The 26,011-nt window shown below is 36.0% G+C and overlaps 1 protein-coding gene across 28 annotated transcripts in view; it reads left to right on the forward strand.

Moving 5' to 3' along the window:
• Nucleotides 1-26,011, forward strand: part of GPHN (gephyrin) — a 271,807-nt gene that overhangs the window by 121,826 nt on the left and 123,970 nt on the right. For 25 of the 28 annotated variants that reach the window (XM_074542808.1, XM_074542813.1, XM_074542812.1 and 22 more), the window contains exon 4: nucleotides 20,384-20,476. The exons of 1 other annotated variant lie outside the window; for it this stretch is intronic. In XM_074542808.1, the coding sequence (XP_074398909.1) occupies nucleotides 20,384-20,476 (93 nt within the window). Of the gene's footprint in view, nucleotides 1-11,481; nucleotides 11,658-20,383; nucleotides 20,477-26,011 lie in introns of all 28 variants that reach the window. 2 more of the 28 variants (XM_074542821.1, XM_074542824.1) reach the window with 1 other exon arrangement.

Raw genomic sequence — 26,011 nt, forward strand, 5'->3', positions numbered from 1 at the left:
GCACTGCCAAGTCCTCCAATAAACGCTGCCCCCAAGTGCCCCTGTAGATGTCTTTTAAACACCTCCTGAGATAGTGATTCCACTGCTTCTCTGGGCAGTCTGCTCCAATGCTTTATAGCCAATCTTGTGCAACCTGGTGCCTTTTTCTCTTGTCCTGTCACTTGTTACCTGAGAGAAGAGAGCTGTCCCCACCTTGCTACAATCCCCTTTCAGGCAGCTGTAGAGAGCAGTAAGATTCCACCTGAGATACCTCTTGTCCAGGCTAAACAACCCCAGCTCCCACAGACATTGGTCTGTATTGCAACAATTTTAAGGAGGGAAGTCCAACAGATATGTTATCAGACTGAAAGAAATTCCCCCGCTGAAGATTGCTTCTGTATCATGATAAAAAAGCTTTCCCAAGAACTTCCTGTTTTTGTTGGGGTTTTTTCCAAGATAAAAGGTTTATTGTGTCCATTAATATTCATAACCACTATATTTTATCTGCTGTTTAGTTTTTGTGGTCAATAGTTTGTGGAACTGTTTAATATCATGGTTTTTACCTAAGGGAACTAATAAGCAGTGCCACCATATAAGAAAAGGACAGATACAAGAGCGGAGTTCATCTTGGGTGGAGGCATCAGATCCTTAAGGAAGTGGGATTGATATGGACAAATTATCTCACAGAGTTGTAATTCTAACAAAAACCAATTAGTTTTGCCATGATGTGTGTAGAAAACACTAAGTATTTGACTGAACAACAGTAGTATTTTATATTTGGGTGCAAGATTATGTGCTTTACCAAACAATGTTTTGATATTGCAAGACAAATTATGTAATTTGTTGTGTCTGAGGTCACAATTATCTTTGAGCGCACTGCTGAAGTGTGTCTTAGCATGCACCTATTTAGGCAAAGGAAACAATACTTTTCAAATTAAGGACTCACATAAGATTAAAGCTTGATGTTTTCCTCTTTATTTCCCCTATGGTTTTGATATCCTTATCTTCTGGATTCTGCCATGATAAAATAGGAAACATTTTGATATTATTTACTGTAATACTGATTCTGTACTTTTCAATTATAGTAGGATTTTGGAAATTCTGTGACTCAATTGTCCTAGAGAAAAGGTATAAGGGGGGAATGCCATCGATTCCTCAAAGTTCAGTTAAAGGTGGAGTGGCTGAAGAGTTTCACTTTTTAAAGTATGTTCTTATTAAAAAGAACAAATTTCTAGAATTGTTCTGGCAAAAATGATTGCGTTCAATTGCAGCTGCCTCATCATTAGGACAAGATTAGGTGGGATCCTAAGACTGCAAAGGTAACACATATACTTCTTTCATCATTTCTGCATAGATTGACTTTTTTTCTGTAATTATTTATGGCCTGCTTTGTTTTTGTTATGTTCTATCAAATACCCTTGATTTTAAAATGCAAGTATGGTAACATTTTCTCTGAGTAGCTTCTGTAGCCATGATGACATAAACCTCTCTTTTAACAAATAGGCTGATCCCCTATGGAAATTTGTACTGCTCAGTTCTGTCATTTTAAAGGGTTCTTCTGTGTTCTTGGTAGTTGAACGTAATTTAACATGAGTGAGCATTACCCAAGATGGATCACTCTGGAAAATGAAACTGTGTATCTGAGGGTACCTTAGGAAGCTAAGAGGTTAACATCAAGTTGTTTTTAAATTCTTGCCCTTGTTTAAAAAAGCAGAAAATAATCCTTCTTCATTTATTTGGATTGTCTTCTGTATTTTAAAAAGTATTTCTAAGAAATAATGCTACATAAAACAGACAATGTGTAAAAATAAAACTGGCTGACATTTGGGACACTGAAGCTAATGCTTGAGTTTTATGGAGTATCTTGAGGCTCTAAATGACAGCACACAATTATGGTCAGGCTGTTTTGAAGGAAAGATGACCAAGTTTAAAATCAGAGAGCTATAAAGAACTGCTTTACATACAAAAGCTCCAAATGCCTTTAAGTAGTGTTACAAAGTGTGAATGCATATGTTTGTGAGAAATCTAAAGGGATTGTTATGTTTTGAAAATGAAAATAAAAGAATATTTGTGAAGTAGTATGCTCTCAGTGTAATTAAAGCTTTCGCAAACATTGTACCCACTATAGAGTTGACTTCTGAGACAACCAGCAAAAGAACTAAGAAATCAAATCTCACAGATGATGAAAATTTTTGAGTTTTCTGGGGATTAAATATTTTCTGCAAATGTGATTATTAAAAGTGCTTATTACAAACATTTTGACCATTTAGCCAATAGCTGATATGCAAGCATGAAGCTTTTTTCATAATGACACAGTTCCCTACATTTGCCATTTTGCTTTAATTAAAACAACTGAGCTAGACCTCATGTATTTGGATAGCCAGGCATTTTTACAATGTGTTATTATACTTAAATGTTTTATATGAAACATATAAAATTTTATATAGATTTTAATATGTGCGTGCACATTCAGAATATTTTGAATTTGAGTGTTTTGTTGAGCAATTTCAGTATCATAGACTCTTTAAAATCAATCCTGTATTTGGAGAAATAGTATTTTAACAGAGTCCTAGTTTTGCAACAGGAAAAACAGCTGATGATGTTGCAGTTCATCTAATACCATGGCAATTTCATAATGTACAAATTGAAAAAAAATACTTTTCTTCACTGGTGGAATAAATAGCTAATTTCAGAGCAGCTTTTTGTTGAAAAGCTTTTTTAATTCACTCTGCTGGATCTCTACCAATGAAAAGATTATTGGATATGTTTGAGCACTTATATTGCCTTCTGAGAACGGCTAAATAATAGGGAAAGAAAACCAAAGGCAATATTCTTACTGTCCTTATAATTATGTATTTTGAATGTGTATGAAACATGGAATTAATGTGTGATCAGCTATTTTCAAATATTGTCCTTTCTTGTGGTTTTAATTAAGAATTTGTTCTGTCATAGAATCATTTAGGTTGTAAAGGACCTTTAAGATCATCAAGTCCAACTGTAAAACTGAACACTGCCAAGTTCACCTTCAAGACATATTCCCCAGTGCCCGTGCCCCATCTGTATGTCTTTTAGATACCTCCAGAGAGAGTAATTCCACCACTTCCCTAAGCAGCCTGTTCCAATGCTTGGTAACCCTTTTGGTGAAGCCATTTTTTCGTAAGATGCCATCTAACCTCCCTGGCACAACTTCAAATGGCTGTCATTCTTCTTATGTAATATGTTTTATAGTCTATGACATAAATATGTAATTTATTTATTATTTATTCCTTGTTACTTGTGAAAAGAGACAGAACCCCACCTCTCTACAGCCTCCTTTCAGGGTAGAATGGTTGTAGAGAATGGCAAGGTCTCTCTGAGCCTCCTTTTCTCCAGGCTAAACACCTCCAGCTCCCTCAGCAGCTCTTCATCAAAAGCTTGTGCTCCAGATCCTTCACCAGCTTCATTACCTGTCCTTGGATACATCATCAGTAGTCACAACACAGTTCTTCAAATTAATACGCAGGGCACAAGTTTTTCTCTGACTGCATATTTAATGTCATACTTAAATCACTTCAACACGTCGGTTTCAAGATCAGGAATAAGATGCAAGGCATCAAGCCCACTGACAAATAACAAGTTTCTTTTACACATAGGGTGAATAATAGCTTAGTAATGCAAATAAAATTTAAAAAAAAATTTAAAATTGAAACTTTGATATAAATGGTTAATTTTAAATGCTTTTCTAGATCACTGGTATTTCTTACATGCAAAACTCTCCATGGAAGCCTAATTTTTTGCTCTTTGCCATTGTAGATTATCTGCAGAGAACTGAAGGAAACATCCAACGTGTACAGAGTTTGCAAAAGAATTAGATTTTCTTATCAGACCTCAGTCAGACACTGAGATCTAGCCAAAGAACAGAGATTACTATTGAAATTTTTTGTACAAGTAGGTCAGTGAGAAATTTAATATCTCCCTACAAAAACATCATTATAATAAAAGGAGCCTAAAGGTATGAAGTCTGTTTATTCTTTTAGCCTGCAATTATTTCCTGAGCAAAATAGTATTCTCTTGTTAGCACTGTAAGTTAGAATGGCCAGATGTTAACTTGATAGTTAAGACCTTCAACTGAGTATATTTAATTGAAATGGTAGTCTATTTTCCTGTGCCTCAGCTTTATCATGGGTTTTATTATCATGTCTGGGTTTTTTTTCCTAAAGGTCAAAAGATACAGGAAATTCAAATTTACCAAACTCAAAAAATTTGGTGGCTTAGTTGTTGTCTGGAAAAATAAAAGTCTCGTCACTGTTAAGCTGTATGCTGTTCATTCAAACAAAATATATTTAGTGTAGCCAGTAGTCCTACATTTTCTTGCTGATATTTTGAAATTTGGGTAACAGACAAAAATTGCTTAGAGTTTCCTGCTAAATGTATCTGCTTTTGGGGTTAGATAGAAGTGAAAGCTGAAACAGGAGCTAAAGATTTAAGGGACTACTAAATGCTTTGCGACATTCAGGAAGGAATGGCTATGGTGGCTTGAAAATTGGCTACATTTTTTCAAGTTGATCTGTATAGATTGTTACAGCTGCAAAAACAACATACTGTGCTTAGGCTCATTGATACAAATGTAAAGGCTCTTGGAAGATTACTGCTATAGAATTACTGGATTCCTGATAGACTTGATATTTAACCACAGATTTATAAGTCTCAGCCGAAGGAAAAAAATCTTTTATTTCTTTTTAATGTTTTCAAATATCATAGTGTAAGTGGGCCTGGAGAGAGAACTCTTAGAGGACAGAAAAGACTTGAATAGTAGTTGCAAGAAAAAAGCAAAGCCCCCTCCTTCTGTAGTTAGAAATGATGGGTCTTGAAATGAAAAGGGAATTGTGTGTGTGTGTTTTCTTTACTGGGGTAGAAAGCAAGAGAGAGGGAAGTGCCAGGTTCTGTCTGTATCTCAGTAGGAAAGGCCTGAGAGCAAATAGCTGAATGAAATACCTGCTTTCATAAAGCAAAGGATGAGGAGGAATATAGGTAGCAAATAAATCTTACTCCTTTCAGATGCTGGGAACTGTATGTTCATGCAGCATCAGATGTGGATGGATTTCTCCACTTGTGAGAAATTTCTGCTACTCTTTTAGATAAAGGAAAGCCATGCTCTGGTGTAATCACCAGAGCTGAATTGGAGCTGCCTACAGGCTCCTCCATTACAATGAGGTGGATGAGTCTGTCCTTTGGCCAAAGAGGTTTATGCAGCATGACACTTTCCTGAAAATCATGCTGAACATAAAGCACAGGGCAGACTTCTGTAGGAATTTCAAGGGAACTGTTATGTGGATTGCTAATTCCTTGATGTACAATGGCCTCCTGGTCAGGAGCACTCTAATATAAGAAATGTTATCAACAAAACAGTGTGTGGTCCTTGATTTCCAGAGGGAGTTGCCCAGTGGTTGCTCACAGATGAAATTTATTGCCTGTCTCCCTCATCCACTAATGCCACCTACTCTCTCTTGCTGAAAATACTATCTGTATGACTGTGCTGCCTGTGTAGGCTCTTCATCACTCTCTAGCACTAAAGTGGCAATTGTCTCTACAAGGGAAAGCAGTAGTCCAGAGATAACATATACTGCATGCATCATAATCCCCAAAGTAGGATGTGTGGGAGATGATACAACTCTTTGAAAGGGGCAATATGCTATTTTTAGTTATGGCAATGAAACCTTTATTCTAAGTTGCAGTGAGCAGTAATGTGATTTGACCTTGTCCAGAAAGGTAAGTTTTCCAATTAAATAACCAAAAATCACTTATATAAACATTTTCATGTAACAGACCATATGTTAGAATAATGGTATATAAAGCAGGTGATACACAGTTGAAAAGACTCATTATTTCTTATGCAACTCTTCTTTGAACTATATAAATAACTCTGGATTCTGGTAAAGGTTACCGTGTATGTCTTCTTAAATCTTTGAAATAACAAACAAGTACTTGTAGTCCAGAGGGCTTTCCATGAGTTCTGGAAATTACTTCTAGAAATTACTCATACTTTAACAAGGAAGGGTCTCATCAGTGGCACAGGATTTGGTTGGAGGGCTGTCACTAGTGGAGTCTTCTGAGGTTCAGTATTGGGCTCAGTGGTCAATAACTTACTCATCAAATACTTGGATGAAGGGCAGATGCACCCTCAGTGAGGTCACTGAGCACACAAAGCTGGGAGCAGTGGCCGGTACCCCAGAGGGCTGTGCAGCCCTTCAGAACAGGCTGGAGAGATGGGCAGAGAAGAACTGCCTGAGATTCAACAAAGGCAAGTGCAGGGCCCTGCACCTGGGCAGGAATAACCCCATGGGCCAGCACAGACTGAGGGCTGAGCTGCTGGGGAGCAGCTCTGTGGAGAAGGACTGGGGGTCCTGGTGGACAGCAAACTGTCCCCGAGCCAGCAGTGTGTCCTGGTGGGCAAGAAGGACCATGGGATCCTGGGCTGCATTAGGAGGAGCGTGGCCAACACGTCAAGGGTGGGGATCCTGCCCCCCTGCTCAGCCCTGGAGAGCCTCACCTGGAGGGCTGTGTCCAGTTCTGGGCTCCTCAGGACAAGAGAGACAGGGAGTTACTGGAGCAGGTCCAGTGAAGGACTCTGATGATGATGAAGGGACTGGAATATCCCTCTTATAAGAAAAGGCTGAGGGAACTGGGCCTGTTCAGCCTCAAGAAAAGATGACTGAGAGGGGACCTCATCAATGTCCATCAGTATCTGAAGAGAGGGTGTCTGAGGATGGAGCCTTGTATGGGAATGGTGCCAAACATCTGGCACCCTTACCACCCAGAATAAGAGAATGTTAGCCCTAAAGGCCCAGGTAATTTTTGTGTTTGCTGAAGATGCTGTGAATCTGGGTGGAAAACCACTGTGTGAGTATGTCACTTTTTGTGATTGAAAACAATCACATGCATGGAATGCTTGAGACATATTTTGTGCGTTACAAAATTAGCAAGAGGCCCTAAGGATCAATTAGAAGGCAGTGGTTTATCTGTAAAGAAATCAAATAAAAGGGAGCTCACATGGGAGAGAGTGTAGGAAGAGAAAAACAGCACCTATGGAACTAAAAACTACTGCACTGCACCAGTGTGTTTTTTCTTCGCCAACATTTTGATACCGACGTTTTGATTTTTTATATTTAGATTTTTTTCTTACATTTAGAGTTTTCTTTGCATTTGATCCCATAACCAGCAGCCAGGCTCTTTTTGGTGGTGCCAAACAATAGGGCAAGAGACAATGGGCAGAAACTGATGCACAGGAAGTTCCACCTGAACATGAGGAAGAACTTCCTTACTGTGGGGGTGATTGAGCACTGGAAGGGATTGCCCAAAGGAGTGTTGGAGAATCCTTCCTTTGCACAAGATTCTGTCCAGGTCATTCTTGAATACCTCTGCAGCAGTCTCAAGAGACTCAATATGATTGCTGCAAGCATTTGTGAGGAGAAAGTATTCTATGCTTCTCTCATTCTGATACTAATGATTAGTATTTATCTTATGATTTAATTAGTAAAGTTTGGTATTTGTCTTTGGAAAAACAAGAGATGACTAGTGATTCTGCTAAGAATCATCCTTTCCAACTCTTTTCATGTATTTCTTTAAACTTTCTTCATGTCTTAGTCAACCTTTGGGGCTTTGCTAACATTATGAGACCAGGTTGAGCTAGATCTGTTCTGTGAAGCATTTGCTTTATTAAGATTCTGTTTGCTCCAGATGCAGCAATTTTATCAATTTAGGAAGACTTCTTACAAACTTGTCTCCAGTTTAGTTGGCTGAGAAAAATATACATGTTTTATTTTTACATATGTGTAGTCTTTATTATACAACAGTGACAGCATATCTTTCTTTAGTGCATAAAATAATTTCCAAGAATTTAGGACCTTAGAAACAATGAGGATAAGAGTACGAAGAATTTTTCAAAAGTGCTGTAAGTTGTTTGAAATTCTGTATATTATTTTGCCTGAGAGATTTCCAACGCCATACAGGCATGGTTGAACAACCTTAGTATCCTGGCAGATTTACTTTCATTTATACCAGCTGCAGAAACAGTTCAAAGGTGATTTTGAAATCTCTTTAGTATTCTGAATGCTTTTATTCCCTCCTTATTCCAAGCAATTTTGTTGTTGAAAAGAACAAAATTAAGAAAAAGTAAGCATTTTTAAAAAATGTTTCAAAAGAGAAATGACCCAAAAGTTTCAGCTTTTAGGGAAAGAAGTCTTTCTGATATTAATTGTTCTGCATTAGTTTTCTCCTGAGTATAAAAATTGAAATCTTTGATTGCAGCGGGATTGGCTGATGCTAAGACAGCTCTGCAAGCTGAAATGGAAACAGATGATGGCTCATCAAATTCTATGGTAACAGCTTTCACCCAGTATTATGTAATAGCTATAATCCTTTGGGCCTATAAAAGAGATTCTGCATGGACTCAATTCTGAAAATGTCTTTCCTTTCAAGAGAATGGCCTTTCCAGTTCAGTAATTCAGTCACTCTTGTAAGTTTGGTTCAGTCTTATAAGTGTAAAAAGGTTCTTTACATATTACTCTTTAGATGCTTACACTCACTTAGGAGTAAGCAATAACTTAATCAGCAAGGCAGCCTATTACTAGTTCATTCTATTATTCTTTTATTGTGCTCTATCTTTATCGAAAAAAACAACCAGGGCACATAGGGAAAAATCTTTTTTTTTCTGTATTGATCATAGTTACTCATTTTTCATTGCCTTCAAGAGCTGTTAACATGTTTTTTTGCATTAATAACTGTCAATGAATTTCAATTGATTTTTATACTTTCCTTATAGCTTTTGAGAATCATTTTCAGGGTCTTCAGGATTACTCCTACTCAACAGAAAATGGAGAAGTGCAGACAATCTAATCAGATCCAGAATACTCCAGTCTTCTTTCTTTAGTTGTGCATACCTTTTTCTTTCTTGTTTGTGTGTCCCTATCACAAGACTATATCAGAGCAGGATGTCCATATCTTCCTTATATTTTGAGAACTAAAAGAAATTTCTTTGTTTTGAATGAGGGGGCTTCTTTACTGATGGTTTATTATTTTCTGGAAGCTAAATCTAGCATTGATGATGTTAGAGAATTAATATAGTTGATAGATAGTAATCTTTAAATCTCTCAGCTGGTAGCAGAATCCACTACAAATATGTTGAGATGTCAGCTAGGCTGGCTTCTTTTTTGCACAAGAGCACCATTTTTAGGATATTCTATGATTCTAATAAAAGTTACCAGGCAATATCAGAATGCTGTTCAGGATCCATATGCTGATGCTCAGAACAATGATTTTTTTTTTTAGTGAATGGCACCAGCAATAGTGCACTTTAGCAGCAAGCATGGAGGTGCAGGCATGCAATTACTCCATCTATGAAACTGTTGTGCTTGACATAAAGTAATTGTTACAGATTTTCAGGATCTTCAAAATATGCTGGCACATCTTCTTAACAGCAATTTCTCTGCATATTTAAATAGGCAATTGTATTGACAACATTATTCACCAAGGATTAAATAATCTATCATAACATCCAGAAATTAAAATGTCTTCTCTAGAGGCCAAGAGCATCTGAGTTGGTAGGGAGATATCTTTTGATTTCCATGCTTTTCAGACTGGTGCTCATCTACCAATACCCTTAACTCTGCTGTGGTTAGGAAAAAGCAGTGTCTGTATCACCACAGTCACTCCATTCTGGCTTGAACAGTATCAGAACTTGGAATTCAGGAGCTATTATAATAGTTACCATCTATTATAGTTGTACTGCCCTTTTTCCCCCTCACACTGATCATTTGGACTAATAGACTCAGGCATTATTGAAGCTTCATGTTTTCATACAGTGAAGCATAACACTCTATTTGACTGTTTAAACCTACAGAACATTTTGGGTAGGAAGGAGACCATAACCTTTACATATGCTACAAGATAGCAATGATTTCACCTCAGGAGGAGCCTATTATCTATTAACCTATTAGGTTAGGGCCTTGTTTCTCAGTACACAAGAATGTTACAGTTTTTGCAATACTGCCTTTGGTTGTGCTAAAATGTATTTATAGTTTTGACATGTCATACAGATGCCTGGTTTAATAGATCCATACAGCAATTTTATTTGGATTAGGCTTGTAAAATGATTCTCCTTTTATGGTGCATTGATTGTAAGTTATCACAACTGGCAAACAAAGAGAAATACTCAGTAAAGACAAAACTGTGGGGTTTTTGTTTTGTGATTTCACCTTGTTCTGGTAGTGGGAATAGTCATGGGCAGCTATGTAGTCTTCATAGAAATTGTATTTTAGTTCTTCCCTCACTCTTCAGTCTGTGGCAATCTTGGAACTCCCAAGCCAAAACATTAATCAATCTCTAGGGCAGTCACTTTTTGCTTATCTCCAGAGTAATGATAATTAGTAGCAGGAAAGTATAATCTAGGCATGTGTACTCTATGAGAAAATGATAATGTCTGTATGACATGCTTGTTGCTGCTTTGATCTCAGCTCTCTGAATATTTGTGATGTGTAGTTCCTTTGATTTCTCTGTGTATTTTGATGAGGTTACCAGGTTGCTCTCTCTGGTTGAGCACACTGATGTTCACACATTTCACAATTCACATCTTCCTAAGAGATGATCAGGATGTATTGAATTGTTCATAATTGATGACAGTTTCCCACTGTTCATGTAGTGGAAAACCACTATATTATGGTGGTTGCTTCTCCCCTTTTGAGCTCGTTAATTCTTACTTCTGCTTATTCCTTCTGCTGGTGTCTAGGAAAGTGGTGCATTTGGAAATAGTTGTCTCAGCCAGCTAGTGAAGCATATTGGCCCTAATAGCTGCTATTTTACATACTACCTATATATGGGCAGAATATCTGTTCTTCAGTCATCCAGGAGTCCTTCTTGAAGATCCAGAGTAACAAGAAAATTAGTCTTTCAATACTTATTTCCAGATCTTGTGTTTCTTTGTTTGAATTTTATGCTTTATATTTTTGATTTCATAAGGCCTTTATAATTTCTCTTCAAAGATCCAAGTTTTCTAGTTTGCTTCTTGTTGCACAGTGGGAATATCAAAAAGTTTGGCTGACTTCACATAATAATTGTTTAGGTGCCTTTCTGTCTCTGAGTAGACTCAAGGAATTTCATGTGGCCAAACCAAATTTTGTTAGATCTCTGGATAAACTTAGTATCTATATTGTATGGTATTTAGACATGTGTTGTAAGGTCACCTGGAGTTCTCTCTTTGCTTTCACCCAGCATTGTCTTAGTCTAAAAGGATCCAGGGCTGTTTCAGCCTTCAGTGGAGTGATGCTGCAGTTGTTTGTGGGAGTCCTCAGGCCTTCTCCTGGATGGGAAAAGGCAAAGGTAACTGATCAGAGTGAGTCATTGTGGGAATGTACATGCAGACTCAAAGAAGAAAGGTTACTCATCAGTAACTGGTGTTCTTTGAGAGGTATAGTCTGCATGTACATTAGTCTCCTACCTGCTTTTCCCCTCTTTCTGAATCTCTTTCAGGTTTGATTGTGCATTTAAGAGGAACTGCAGTGGTGGCAGTGTGTCAATGCCTCAAGCAGGACGAGGGGAGGAGTGGGAGTGCCCCTCCCGGGACACTCCAGGGCAGGCCACAAGCCCACCCACTCTTAGAGTATATGTATGGACTAAGTGTCTCAAAGTACTGCAGCTGTTCATTGGTAGGTAAATTTTCTTTACTGTATTCTCACAGGTAAAGCAGTAGATTTTATTTTTAATACCAATTTAATTCATTGACTCCATGGATGATATGCATGAACAACACATGGGGGGAAATTTATACCACAAACTGCATTACACTGAGTAGCTCCCTATCTCTCTAATGGTTTCATCTCTTGTCTTTCCCCCCATCCTAACCTTATTTAGGTATTTAAATATCTTCATTCCATTCAATTTGTCATTTCTATTGAGAGCTACATGAAAACTTGAGATCGTCTAAGTTGTAACATAATTTAAAAAAGAAAATAATGTCGTTCACAATTGTAGCTAAGTGTGTGAAGTAACAGGTAAGATTGTATTTACTATTAGAAAATGAGGCTCCAAATGGAACTGGATCTATAAGAATCAGTTTTATTTATACTAGTGTATTGATCTTTAAAATTTCTTAGTTACAGGAAAGTCAACATTTGAGTTTAAACATTTTTTCCACAGCTGACCTCATGTGTTTTTTTCTTTTTAATCATAGAAGCCTTGTAGTAATTTTCTAATTCACTGCACTTCCTGCCAGTTAAATAAGTAGACATGGGGTATAACCTAGCTTAAAGTGGAGATGTACTTGTCCCTACATGCAAATTCTGCAAATGATTATTTTCAAGTGAGTTGAGGGCTGTTACAGAAATACGATTCTGAGACATTTGTGCTGGGACTTCTCTGAGACCTGTCACCTTTGCAAATATGGAGGATGTGTTTTTACCAGTTCCTTAAGGTTGTAGCCTTAATGAGCCATTTCTGTTGCCTTGGCAACTCAAAGAAATTTACAGTTGGTTTTCTATCACTTTACCTTTTCCTTAAGATTGAGGTGTAATTTATCTGGGCTTAGTTACAGCTTCTGGTCTGTGGGACATGAGATGCATGTGCTGTAGGTATTGGTACGCATACATAAAATAGTATGAAGAGCTCTAGTTTTACAAAGTAACTGATTTGTCTGTAATATCAAGCTGCCTTTGCACATTCTGAGAAGAAAACCCAAAGAATAGTTTTCTAAACAACCTTAGATGAACACTATATGTATGCAAAGGGGAAGAAAATGTGGGAAAGGCCATCTTGTTGTGCCCAATAATCTGAATTTTATGGCTCCAAAACCACGCGTGTATTCTTGTGATAACAGGTCTTTGAAGCACTGTTTTAATTTAAGAAAATTTTAAAAATGGAGAACGTTTCTGTCTATCTGTAGTTAGTAAATAGTATTAGGTTCATTTATTTGCTTTTATACATGTATAATCAAAAAAAAAATCCCTCTCGAGATTCTCACTAGGAAAAGTGATACTGGCAAGGAGGCATTATGTCTTTTCTTAAGTTTTTAATTGTTTTCAATTCTTTAAAAAAACAGAATTTTTATAACTCTGTAATATTTATTTTAGTGAGTAAATATTGTGTTTTAGAGAGATGGCTTTTATGCATGGCAGAAATGAGGCACATTGAGCTTTGGTGCTTTTGCTACTACATTTTTATTAGACAAAAATGAGCACATGCGCACATAGGCCTACACTTACGTGTATATCTGCCAAATGCAGAGTCAACAGTAAAGGTCTTGGTAGACACAGACATGTTTGGAAAGTATGTAAGTTCCATCTCTTCCTCCAAGCATCTCTAGAAAGCTGTTATGCCAATCCTTTCCTGTGGGTAACCTTAACCTGGCTCTAGGAGGATCCAGTGGCCCCAACATTAGATGGGAGCAGATTTTTGTACAGAAGGAAAAGGGTCTTTGTGCCTTTGTGTGCATGAGGGTGCATGGTTTGTTCTGACCTAAATCTACTTGTAGTTTTTAATGCAATTTATTAAATCATACAACAACTCACTATTTTTCTTAATTATAGTATAGCTATATTTAGTATAGACATACTAAGGCTAGTATGTCAAGGTAGGTAGCTTGAAATAAGAATCTTTCCTTTGTTTTTCTGAGAGGAAATCGACTTTGTACATGGCCTCAACTATCTTTACCTCTCTCCATCAAAATAATGAGAAATTCTTTTGCCAGTCTCAGCTCTTAAAAGTGTTGGCTCTTCCAGTCATGATGGTTTGACCAGACACTTCAGTGTTTGCACATCTCTCTGTTAGACTTCCCTTACCTGTTTGCATAGATGAACTCTGTTGATAACTGCACTTCAGAACCTACTTGTTTTTCCCCTCTGTTTTAGGGCTAATTACCTTGAATAGTAGGCTTTAGAAGACATGAAGTACTTTTTTAAAAAGTCTGTGTTACAGACTGCATTGGTATGTTGAACCTTGAAATACTTGATAGCTGCAATTTACTTTAAATGGAAAATGCCTGTAATTAAATTTCCATTTAAAAAGTAAGCCATTTATAGAGTACATTTTTATTCCATTCCTCCTTTAGTTTTGCATTTCAATAAAATAGTTACATTTTTATGACGTCCTTTAATACATTAGCTTAGTATTTAAAAAAACAACTGCAACATAACTGTGATGCTGAAAACTGGAAATTCACCTGTAGGATCTTTGAAAGATGACTTACTGTGTTCTGTAAAATCTCAACATTTGAAAAGCTGTATTTAGACACAGTAAGATACATAATTGCATTTCATTCAAGTCTCTTGACTACAGTAATTACACTGAACATATTCCTAACATTTCTCTTACTTTCTGCCTTCTGCTGGTGAGGAAAGGATAAAAGGAATGGAGGTAATAGAAAACAACACACATGTTTTCATGATGCTTTAATGTTTAATTTTATGAAATTCTTAAATAATTTTGAAATTGATTTCTTGGAAAGTTGTTGCTCCACACATGAGTATCTTCAGGCCTCCACAATTCATGGAAGCTTTTGAACAGTAAATAAAGGATTGTTAGCATAAGAAATAAAACCCTCACAAGAAGTAGGGCAAAAATATATGAAATTAATTCCAAGAATATGCTAACATTTCGAAGACCTTCCCTGCTTTTCAAACTTAATGTTGTACTCCACTCTTTACTTTGTTGCCTTTCTTTGTGGGTATTCGTGTTCTTGCATAGTCCCCAGTCTATATTTTAAAATAATGTACAAGCCATGATCCATAGAATAGAGAAAATTCAAATTCCTAAATAATACAATGAGGAACAAATGGGTTACCTCAACTTTTCATTCTTCTTTTCTCCTGCTTTGTGTGCTGTGACGTGAATTTCTGACTCATGTATGCTCTTTCCTGTCATAGAATCAGGCTTAACTTTAGTGAGCTGGGCTCTGGGGTAGTCCAAGCTACATGACTAAGTAAAGATTGTAATGAGATCTTAATGTTCTAATTTTTATATTCCTGGAACTCAGTGCTTGAAACTGCATCCCATTTTCCTAGAAAATCTGTGTCTATGCTGAATTTCTCAGATCTGTCTTGTCGTATTGTCATTCATTATAGTTTCTTCATTGTGATGATGTTAAATCATCATACATGAAATTTATCTTGTACGCTCTTCAAGCTTGAGCCCAAAAAGTGTGAAAGAAAAATAGATTGATATATATTATGGCTTTTCATATATGAATATTTTTTAATTTAACTTATTTGATCACTATTCATTTAAAAACATACTGTCCTATGATTCTCCTTGCATTTAAAAATGTATTTTCCTAAAGTAAACAGGATTTGCTTGCAAATGCAGAATTTACATAATTTTACAAAGCTTGTAATTTTGAGATCCCCTCTGGAGAACACAGCTTCTCCATCTCTGAAGACTCTCAGTAGTTTGTCCTGGAAGCCACAGTGATCTTTTAAGTCACCTGAAGTTGTTTTGAGAATACTTCTGGATAGTATGCATGTCTGTAAACCAGTTTATACTGACTTACCTATGTTTCAAAGTCCAATGTAAATAAATGTATATTTTTTCCATAGTTAAGATCCATATTTAACACTTATATTTGTGCAGCAGTTAAAATTTTTATATATTTTATTTACTGTATGGTTAGTGATGCACATAAGGTGAAATAACTTCACAATTGCACTGTGCTGGAAAAATCTAGCATGGGCCAAATGCCAAACATCTTTGTTAACTATGGAATTAAGAATTGTTTAACTAGTTTCAATACTGAATATAGAATGAAAGAATTCTATATGGATTCATTGGATTCATTATGAAATCCTGCCCTGTTTATACTGTTTTCAGTATTTTCCCTGTTCGTTCTGGATGTTTTAAATTATAACAGTGTACATGTCATGTTCTAGTGGCTATGGTATATGAAAATATGTGTGCGGATTGAGAATTATTTTTACAAACCTTGTATTATGAAGTAAATTATGTATTGATCAGAAAAATGTATACGTTCTTATCTAAATGATAAGCACCAGAATATTAACTTGAAGGAAGATATTCTAGTAATTTTGGAAGCATAAACATGTGGAAGTGTTACCACACTTTCACACCAGTGATGGCGAAAATAGGACAATAAAAAAAAGGCATGACGTGCCATATACTGTAGCATCATAGAAAAGGAAAAATCATCAGGATTTCAGCTTTTCTATGTAGGCATTTAATCTGATGCACAATGACCATTTTCATGTGCTTTGTAGTGCTTCTGCTCCCGTTAAGGCTCGTAGTCCCAATGTCTGTGTGAAAAACCACCAGATAGTAGTGCTAGGAGGACTGGAGGAGACTTGCAGCCTGTCTCAAGTTTAAATTTCTGGCTAAGATAAGTAATCCACAAACCTTAGTTATCTTTAAAGATTAGGGCATTGTTCCTCTCGTTCCACAAAGGAATCCCTATTTGTTTTTCCAGTTCACTTACGCAGAGATTAAAGAATGGAGAAATGAAATATCCCACTTCCCTGTCTATTGTAATTGTGTATCCTGTGATCAGGTTTCTTGTGCATCATGGTGAGACATTATCCCACAGAAATTATTAATGAAGAGGAGTTACTAGAAATACAACAATACCTAATGATCATCATGAAGCATTGCTGGACAACCCTACCAAATTAAAGCATAATGTATTTTCTCTCTCTTGAACGCTGTAGATCAAGGCAGGGTGTGGTATAGGGAAGAATCAGAGCCCTGGAACTAGTTTGAAATACAAAAGGAAATTACCAAAATTTTGTGGCTTGCTCATTGCAGCTTAGACTAATGGCAGGTTTGTGTCTTGGACTTGGAGATGCTTAAGTTACCTCTGCAGAAGGAAATATGTCAGTGAGTGGTCAAGCAGTTCCCTGACTGAGATGTCAGGTGGCGCCACCAAAATGCATCTCTACAGCTTTTGGGCTTAGTGTATCCCAATGTGGTGGTGCCTTTATGATTTTGCAAATTAGTGTATCCTGATGTGGTGGTGCCTTTATGAATTTGTTCCTGCCAAATACATAGGGTCTCTGCACTGAGCTGTACCTGTAGGCTTTTTTTCCCTGAGGTAATGATCTTTATTGGTCTTTAAATCAATAAATTCACATGTGAAAGACTAAGAGAAAAAATGACGCAAGGTTTCTCTGCACTGGTAAAATTAACACTGGTCATGAGAAAATTCAAGCATCATAAACAAAGTTTTTGTTGAGTAGTGTTATAATTGAAGTAGTTTCAATACTGGGCAGTGCATAGGAACTCCAATGAGTAGTTCCATGTAGTGGGAGAGAGGGAGCTGATAGAAGCAAGAGCTCCTTGGAGCAAGAGATGGAAAGAGGTTGTTTGTTATACCTAAGGATTTCTTACTCATTTGAATGAGGGAAATTTAAATGTATTTGAGAGAGAAAATATGAGAAATTAGGTAAAGAGGACAGGGAACTAGATCTAATCTAAAGCTTAAGGAGACAGCTGGCCTGACATTTTACTTCTGTGCATCAGAAAGACATAATTAATATAATTATTTTAGGACTTCAGTGAAATCTGAAATGGTTGTGTCCTTTTGAAATTAAATTATTTGTGGAGGAACTGTCTGTAATGACTACATTTCTGTTACACCTTGACCCTGGAAAATAACTTATAAAGCCTGCTTTAGAATACTAATTTTTAAAAGTATTAAGCTATTTATTGATTGGGGTTTTTCCCGCCCTGGAGTTCTGTAGCTTTGTTCTGGCTTTTTAAAACTTGGTGGTAATTTTACTGGACTGTTTTCAGAGCCAGCTACTGTATTTTGTATCCATCAGCGTCATTCCAATGGCTTGAATGAAATAATAGTGCTTTACATAATCTGTTGACCTAGCCATTTTCTCTCGAAAGCTTATCATCAGTGAAACAATAGAAGAGGAGAAATATGCATAAAAATATTAAATTAAATTTTCTTTGGTTGAATGTTATATAATAATTTTGCATGCATGGCGTCAGTAAAGCCAAATATCAGGTCACTTGCCTAGAGAAATCTTCATTTGAAGACAGAGAAAATTCATTTCCCTGCAAAGCCAGTACAGAATCTACCTGTTCTGAGTCCACAATTTGTTCATAATTGATGAGCGTGGGGCTTCCTTTTTTAGATACTTTTGCAGCAATGAGAATATTTCATGGGGACACAGTTTTTTGGGTTAGCAAGAAAATAAATAAGTTGAATATAAGCCTTGGGTATTTTTCCATGGTTTTAAAATATCTGAGTGATGAATTTGCACTTCTAAAGTACAATGAAACCCAAACTCACTGCCTTGTAGTTAAAGGTCTTCTACTTGAAAGCTTGAAAGTTTCTTTACTGTAACTAGAACTTGATTGAGAATTCTATCTAGGAGTCTGCCTAGGTACACTGATGCAGTAGCAGGAATAGGCACTTAATTATTGCTCAGTTTAATTGAAGAGTTAGGATGCTAATTTCTTTAGTTTTTTGTAGGATATCACATGACCTTTTCTCTCCTCGTTAATGGAAGTATTACTGAACTGTAGCAAAATGAGAACAGAGGAAGGATCTATTTGCTTGTTAAAAGAAATTTAGCAGGTTTTATTTTATCCAAAGCTAAATTATGCTTTAAAAAAAACCAAACCAAATGCCGAAAATCTATCCATCCTGTTTTCTATAGGAAGATGTTTCCCTGACCATATTAATTTTTAAAATAAATACAATATTAAGGTCTAACGTTGCCAAAAACTGAGCTTCTCCAAACTGTTCTCTGAAATGTGTACCTATTTAAGTCAAGACAAATATGTTTCTAGATGATAGAGATGCCACCTATTTGAAAGAAATTTCCTGATGTGTGACTGTGTTATTGAAGCGAAGAATTTTAAGACCTAAAATTCTTTTACTACCATATTTCACATTTTTTCAAAATGTAACACAAGAGCTATAGTTACTAGTCATTTATTTATGTACAACTTTGAGGCATTATCCTTGTTCCTTTCCCAAGCTTATTTGAAATGTTCAAATAACAAACTTCTGGTATATTCACTTACAACCCTGTGAATTAGAGAGTTACTCTCCAAAGGTGTAGAGTGAAAAGATGAATGTGATTTTAATAAAGAAAAGAGAGAATGCAAAGAGGAAGTGGAAGTAATGAGTAAAGGAAGGAGAAATAAAGACAGAATCTTTGGTTTTGCCACTTCTTCTAGTAATCCTTGGATGTATTGGTGTGGTGGGGCTTGCAGTCAGACATAGGTTTATTCTAGCTGTAATTTTTAAGTGTTTGAATATGATCCTTCTGTTACATGAGAATTACATAGCAGTACTAGGCCTGCAAAAATACAGCTGAGGATTACCTAAATTGGTTGTACTTTTTCAATTGTTAGAGACATTTTATTTTAAGCTTTTTAAACCACTATATTTTCCAGAGCTAATTTTGTGATAAATAATAAGCTTTAAGCCAACAATCTCCAAAACTATTCCTTCCTTCCCCATATAATGCTCCCAAAACTTAAATTTGTCCTTAGCATTTTTAAATAATGTTGTTTCTTTTCTAGAGTATGGATAACTCTCTCAATAATTGATATGATCTCTGCAGATGATACTTTACTGTGTAATGAGTGTACTTAAGGTAACACAGTGAATTTTGCACTCCAGGCAGACATGCTTCTGCTGTGCTGGCCCACAGTCGAGTATGAAGAATAAGTGAGATAATCACATTAACATTAAATAAGTCTTCTGCTTATGTCAATTTTTTGTCACAGTTTGAAACCTAGTTTAAAAAGTCATTTTTTTGAATGAATATATTAAATCAAATTAAACACTTCTCTAGTGTCATGATTTTTCCAGAACTATAAGTCATTGCATTTAAATGACAGATTTCTCAGTCCAGCTTTGGAATGGGTATACACACTCCTGTTGAGTTATTAGGGGAATGTAGGAAAGATGATTATAGATCATCACCTGCTGCATCAAGTGCATTATTGAATCTTTGGGTAGTTAGGCTTACAGATACGTGGTTCTTGGTTTTTTCAGGCTATGAAAAAGTGCAGCATGCAAACCAAAGTTACTGTTACAAGAATCAATTATGTAATCCAAATTAAATTTACATACTCTATTAATGTGTATCAAAGAATATTATATTTATATATCAAAATAAACAACAGTAGAAATTAATAACTGTGAGTTCTTGTTTTCCAATTCAGGTCAAGAGATAGAGAACTGGATTTCAGTTTCCATATGCAAAATAATATTTTGTAGATACTTGCATTGTTCTGTCTTATCTTGATTATAAATATTGGTTTAAAATCTTTGTATAAAAAGCCATGAGTGGTTTATAATTCCCCATATTGTGTGTGTCTCTGTTTTAAGACATTTCAAGTCTTCAGGTATTATCTGATAAAACCATTTCTTGCTGGATCTGACAGGATTCATGTTCTCTTTCAGGAGACGCTGATAGATTGGTGTGATGAAAAGGAACTTAATTTGATTTTAACAACGGGAGGAACAGGGTTTGCACCGCGAGATGTCACTCCAGAGGTGAGATAGTCCTGGAATAGAAAAATCTGCCCTTTGGTGCAAAAATGCATGAGTCTGGAGGAGGGGAGGTATTTTTTGTTTTTTGGTTTTTTTTAATTTTCTCTGTAACTTTTCTTTGCAGTATCTGTGGATGGGTCAAGTGCTACACAACTTGTAATCAGAAAAAAATAACAGAAAATATAGCACAAGAGAATTACTCTGACCTTGGGTTCTTGACCCAAAACAATTTTCAAACTAAAATGTGGTACAGTTTAATGGTTTTGCAGTCCTCTCACAAAACAAAATTCTAATGGCTTTGTGGCGTCATTTTCCTTAGCACTGCAGTACAACACTGCTAAGCAAAATTTTGTGTGGCTTTTGTTGTGTCTTGTGCAAGGAAGAGTGGCATAAGAGAGATGGATCTGCTTGTCAGAAAAATCTAAACAGGCACAGAGGTGGAGGTAATGCACCAGTAAATGTTGCTCAGGAAATTTGCCTACGTTACACTTACATGAAGCTAAAGTAAGGGGGGAAAAATGAGAAACTTAACCTAACCTGACCGTATGGCCATGAGTTGTCATGTGAAATGACTGTGTGATTGTTCTTGTAGTATTTTGTTATTTAATGTTCCAAATTAGGTTAACATGAACTTTGAAAATCACATCTTTCATTTGGTGTAATTTTGTTCACTAACAGGCAGAACTAAGATTGAGTGAGTTGTGTTTATTTGCACAATTAAACATACCTAGATTTCTTTTAAGTACTCATGTATGTTTTCAATTTCTTAGACTCTCCAGTTGATTTGAGTTCTTTATAGCGTATCTACAATGCTTTTTACTTACAAGTGTGTTTTGTCACATGCCTGAAGTTCATTTTTTTTTCCATTAGGAATTAAAAACCTTTTTTAATTTATTGTATAACATTTGTGTAACTAGAGAAACATGTACACAAAATGCTCCTGTTCATTACGTCTGATGGAAATAGAAACCTTGAGTAACTAGAGTAACTAAAACCTGGGGGGTTATCAGTGTATCAGGAAATGGGAACAATGTTAAGATGAACACAGTGTGGCACATAGTGAAAATTGGTTTGCCGATTATTCCCTTTGCTAAAGACACCACAAGTGAAAAGTGAGTTGGTTAAATTTGTCTCTTTCTTGCAAACTAACATAATGCTTTTGAAGGTTGTGTAACCAGGACTGGGTAGAGAAGGAGGGATGAATTTCTGCTTCACTTTTCCTTTGTGCAGGGTCAAGCCTGGGCAGCAGTGCCAGACGAAGCATTGTAGCCAGTGCAGAAAATTAGCTACAGATTCTCAAGCAGCATATGGCACAAAAAATAAACAAATGAGAACTCTATGCACAAGCACCCAGTATATTCTTTACTCTGCATTGCTGTTACTCATACTAATTAATACAGATAGGGATGTTTTTTCATCAGTTTGGTTGAGTAAGCCATTCTGATAGTTATCTGAGTTGTTAATGTCTCTGTATAATAAAAACACATTGATATAAAAATCATTAATAACTTGTACTGAAGAAAATCTGCGTTGTTTTTCACTTATTTAAATTGGATTAAGTCTAATCTCAGTGGAGATATAGAATCCCAGGTTATTAAAAAATTGTGATGACAAACATTGTTCCTATTATAGGATTTATTACATCATTCAGTCAAACAAATTATTTTAAGGGAAGAAAATTAGTTTGCCAGTATGTGTCATACCAAAAACATACTAAGAAGCCTAAGTTTTGTCCCCATATTTTATGTCTTTTGGGTCAATGAGAAAACCAAAAATGGGAAATTCATTATGTCAACATGAAATGTGCAATAACAAGCCTTTAGGAAGACTTGCATTTATGTAGAAATTGGTTTTCAACCTTTGTGTGTATGGTATTGGTTCAGCACGCTCTCATCACTGAGCTGACAATGAAAGGATGTGGTCATGGTATTGTGCTGTAGAGATGTCACCTTTGAGATGTAATTTAAAACTTTTTAGAATTGAATTTGATACTGGAAAATGTTTTACTATTTTTCCTTAGAATAGATACAGTAGTCTGTTGAATCATACTTCCCCTGGTATGTTTCAGTCCTACTTCTCCTTAATTCCCCTGTACTTTGGATTAGAAAGCAGGTTTCTCCGTTTCTTTTCTATAGTTATATAATTGTAGATACACAATAAATGTAGTTCCCAATAATAATGCAACCCAAAGACTTAATGTTAATTGACTTTTTTAATTATTGATAAAAATGAAACTAAGTGCCTAGCATAATGTAGCTAAAATTGCTTCTTGCTATCTCAGAAATATGTAATTAAGCATCCCAAAAAATTGGTAGTTTCCCCACTCACTTTTCCTTTTGAACACTGTATCAGAACCATTCCAGGTTGTTTCAGTCATGTGTAATAACAATTTTTCTTGTAATGGACTAGAAAATTTAGGAATATTCACCATATGTGATTTTCCTTGCCTGTCTCTGATCCATAAATTTATAGCCTCAGTCTAGTTCGTGTGTGGAGAGGAGCTTTTGAAATGGTTCCTACGATTCACATTTTGAGGGGCAAAGGTCCGTTTGCTTCAGCAGTGTGAATATCCTTCACTTTCTTGGCTGCACAAGTAGAAGTGGTGAAGTGTTTGTGGATATTTAAAAAACCAAATTCACTCAATGGATGGCTGAATTTGAGAGTTAGTGTGTTATAGGCATTACTAGTGAATCCTGGAATTCTTAACTGTTATGGCAGTTGGTGGTAGTTTGCATTTGTACTAAAGCTGAAGTGTAAGCCTAATTTTGTAGATACACTTTTTTTTACAAGGTAATTTTGCATCTAATTTATGGGAATAGCCCTTAAATCTCTGCTGGAGTTTGCTCATACAGTCTGCTTGTTGATTTTAAAAGTGTACTGGACAGAGATCCAAGTATGGCCCAAGTTTATTTAGGGAACTTTCATTTTGTATTTCCAAATGCATACATTTATTTCTTGGAACTACAACACTTCAGTGGTAGTTCTTACAGAATGTTGATAACAGTATACATTAACTTTTGTGAAAAAAATTAAGGAATTTTGCAGCATTTTTATCAATCACTAAGGTACCCTTCTGCAATACTAATGTATTTTCTCTGTTGCTGTTGCTCAGTACAAAGGGAAAGAAAAAATCTTATGTATATGGGTGCTCTGCTCAGTTTTCTGTCTTCTATATTTTTACATTTATTCTTTTGCAAAACTGTACATTCAAAAAATTCACTTGTCTGTCTCCTAACAGTCTTCTAGCTGTTTTCTTATCCTTTGTCTCTAGTATGATTCTGTGCAAGTCTTGTTTGCCCATCTATGAGATTTCATGTACTTAGATAATAGCAGTGGAAATCAATGTATTGTCCTCAGCTGATGATAGACGTTCTTGAGCTGTGTCACAGTGTGTATTCACAAGTAGTTCATCCGCACTGCAGGTAGTTTTGAGCCCTAAGATTTTAAGATAATACTTGATAAAAACCACAGAAGAGCTGTTTTCCAGCATGTAACACTAGACAGATGTTTCCTTACAGTAATTTTGAGTGTTCTGAAAAAGTTGTGAATCTTCTTTCAGTTCTTGTTGTTTATATTCTTCAATATTTATGGACTGGTTTAAAATGTATTTAGACACATACTTGTTTTCATTTAGTCTGAAAATACATGCGTACTTATTTATTCTTTCATCAGAGTTCTGTAAGAACTCATGAAAAGAAATCATTGTTGTCTGGAACTCCCTTCTATTTGTCAATGTTTCTGAAAAATCATGCTCAGGATAAACAAATACTCCGAACATACCACACAGAAGCCATATTTGGATAGAAGAAAGTCTCAATTCTTCTGTAGTATGTCTTTTTATATTCGGTTCAAAATTGCATCAGCATTTTTATAGTTATTGCCAAATGCAAATTCTCTATTATTTGACTCTTCCCCATTCCCTAAGGTATCTCTCATGGATTTTTTCTTCAAATTACATTTTACTTCTGCAGACTATTTTAATATATATATTCTTCCATTCCTCTGTCTCAAGTAATATTGGAAACCCTCTTGACCTCTATTATTTTCAGGTTTTATATGGTTTTTTTTCTGTTTGTTCGCTTCCACTTTAACTTTGTTAATGAAATGAGGTACTTATGACACAATGGGATTGTCATGTTGTATCCATACTCTCACAGCAACACATGCCATCTAAGTAACCCAAATCCACTGAGACTTAAACTTTTCAAATAACATTTTCCATTCAATAGGCAGCAACTTAAACTAGAAATAATACAGTAGGTTTTTGTTCTCCCTAGTTCAAATACTGCCTTTCCAGAGCAGCAGGATTTCTAGTATTGTTTATTGTGGATATAGGACTACTTCTGTTCTTCCTCAGCAATGTTTTATTACTGGCACTGGGCCAAAAGCAAATAATTTCTATTGTACAAACTGTCACTTCAGGATGGCTCCATAGAGTGGAGGAATGAAGCCTTCATCTCACATGGGACATAAGTAATTTTATGGTAGGAATAATATGAAATTGTACAACCTCTAATAACCCAGGGTAATGTTTCAGTTTTTCACCCTTCAGTATTCCAGGTACCCTCCAATTTAATAGCTATTTTAAGAAAATATTTCTGTAGTCTCTTTTAAAACTGTAGCTTTTCATATCTCTTAATAGAGGTCTTGCTCTGAGTTAAGTTTGATTTCTGTGGTGAGCTATTGTATAACAACATGTGCTGTGTATGGATGACATCTGACCTTTTGAGGCCTTCATAGTTCTTAGGAAATTGTTTCCAGCCCAGCTTCCTTCTGGAGGATTGGCATTACAAAACCTTGCTACGTGCATCTTATCAAACAAAGGTACTTAAATGGAGCAGATTGCTCTCTGACAGACCCTTCCAAATTCTCTGCTACTCTTTTGGAAGTTTATCAGCAACTCTGTAAAGTACCATCCGATTTTACTCAGTCCTCCAGGCAGTTCCTAGCTTATATGGTTAGGTCTTTATCTCATCTGCTTTTATTTTTCAATAAAATTTATTATTTGATATGCTGTATTTGGTGTTATAAAATTCAAATATATTTATGTGCCATAATGCTTCAATTTAAAATTATATATTTAGGTTTTTAATCTTTCTTGGAAGGCATGAGATTATAGCAAAATTTATATGTTTAGTTGCAGAACAGTTTTCACTAAACATCTATTGCCAGTTTCTTTGAGAAGCAGCAGTATACAAATTATTTGCACCACACAGCACACTGTCAGTTTATAGAAGTACCTGTGTCTTGAGAAATTCCACTCTGGTTTAGCTGACTTACAAAGGACTGAAGAGTGCTTTCTCTCTCTTCTCTTCTCTTCTCTTCTCTTCTCTTCTCTTCTCTTCTCTTCTCTTCTCTTCTCTTCTCTTCTCTTCTCGGTAGCACACTCTCATCACTGAAGGGCTTGGTTGTGCTATCATCAACTGCAGTGTCTGCATGGAAACACCTGCGAGCTGCTCAGACTTCTTTAATGAGAAATGTGAGGGGCAAGAAAGGCAGATTCCATTTCAGCTCCATTACTCAGCCATCAGAGGTCAT

The sequence above is a fragment of the Zonotrichia albicollis genome, chromosome 6 (genome assembly GCF_047830755.1).
Source record: "Zonotrichia albicollis isolate bZonAlb1 chromosome 6, bZonAlb1.hap1, whole genome shotgun sequence".
Classification (NCBI taxonomy): Eukaryota; Metazoa; Chordata; class Aves; order Passeriformes; family Passerellidae; genus Zonotrichia; species Zonotrichia albicollis.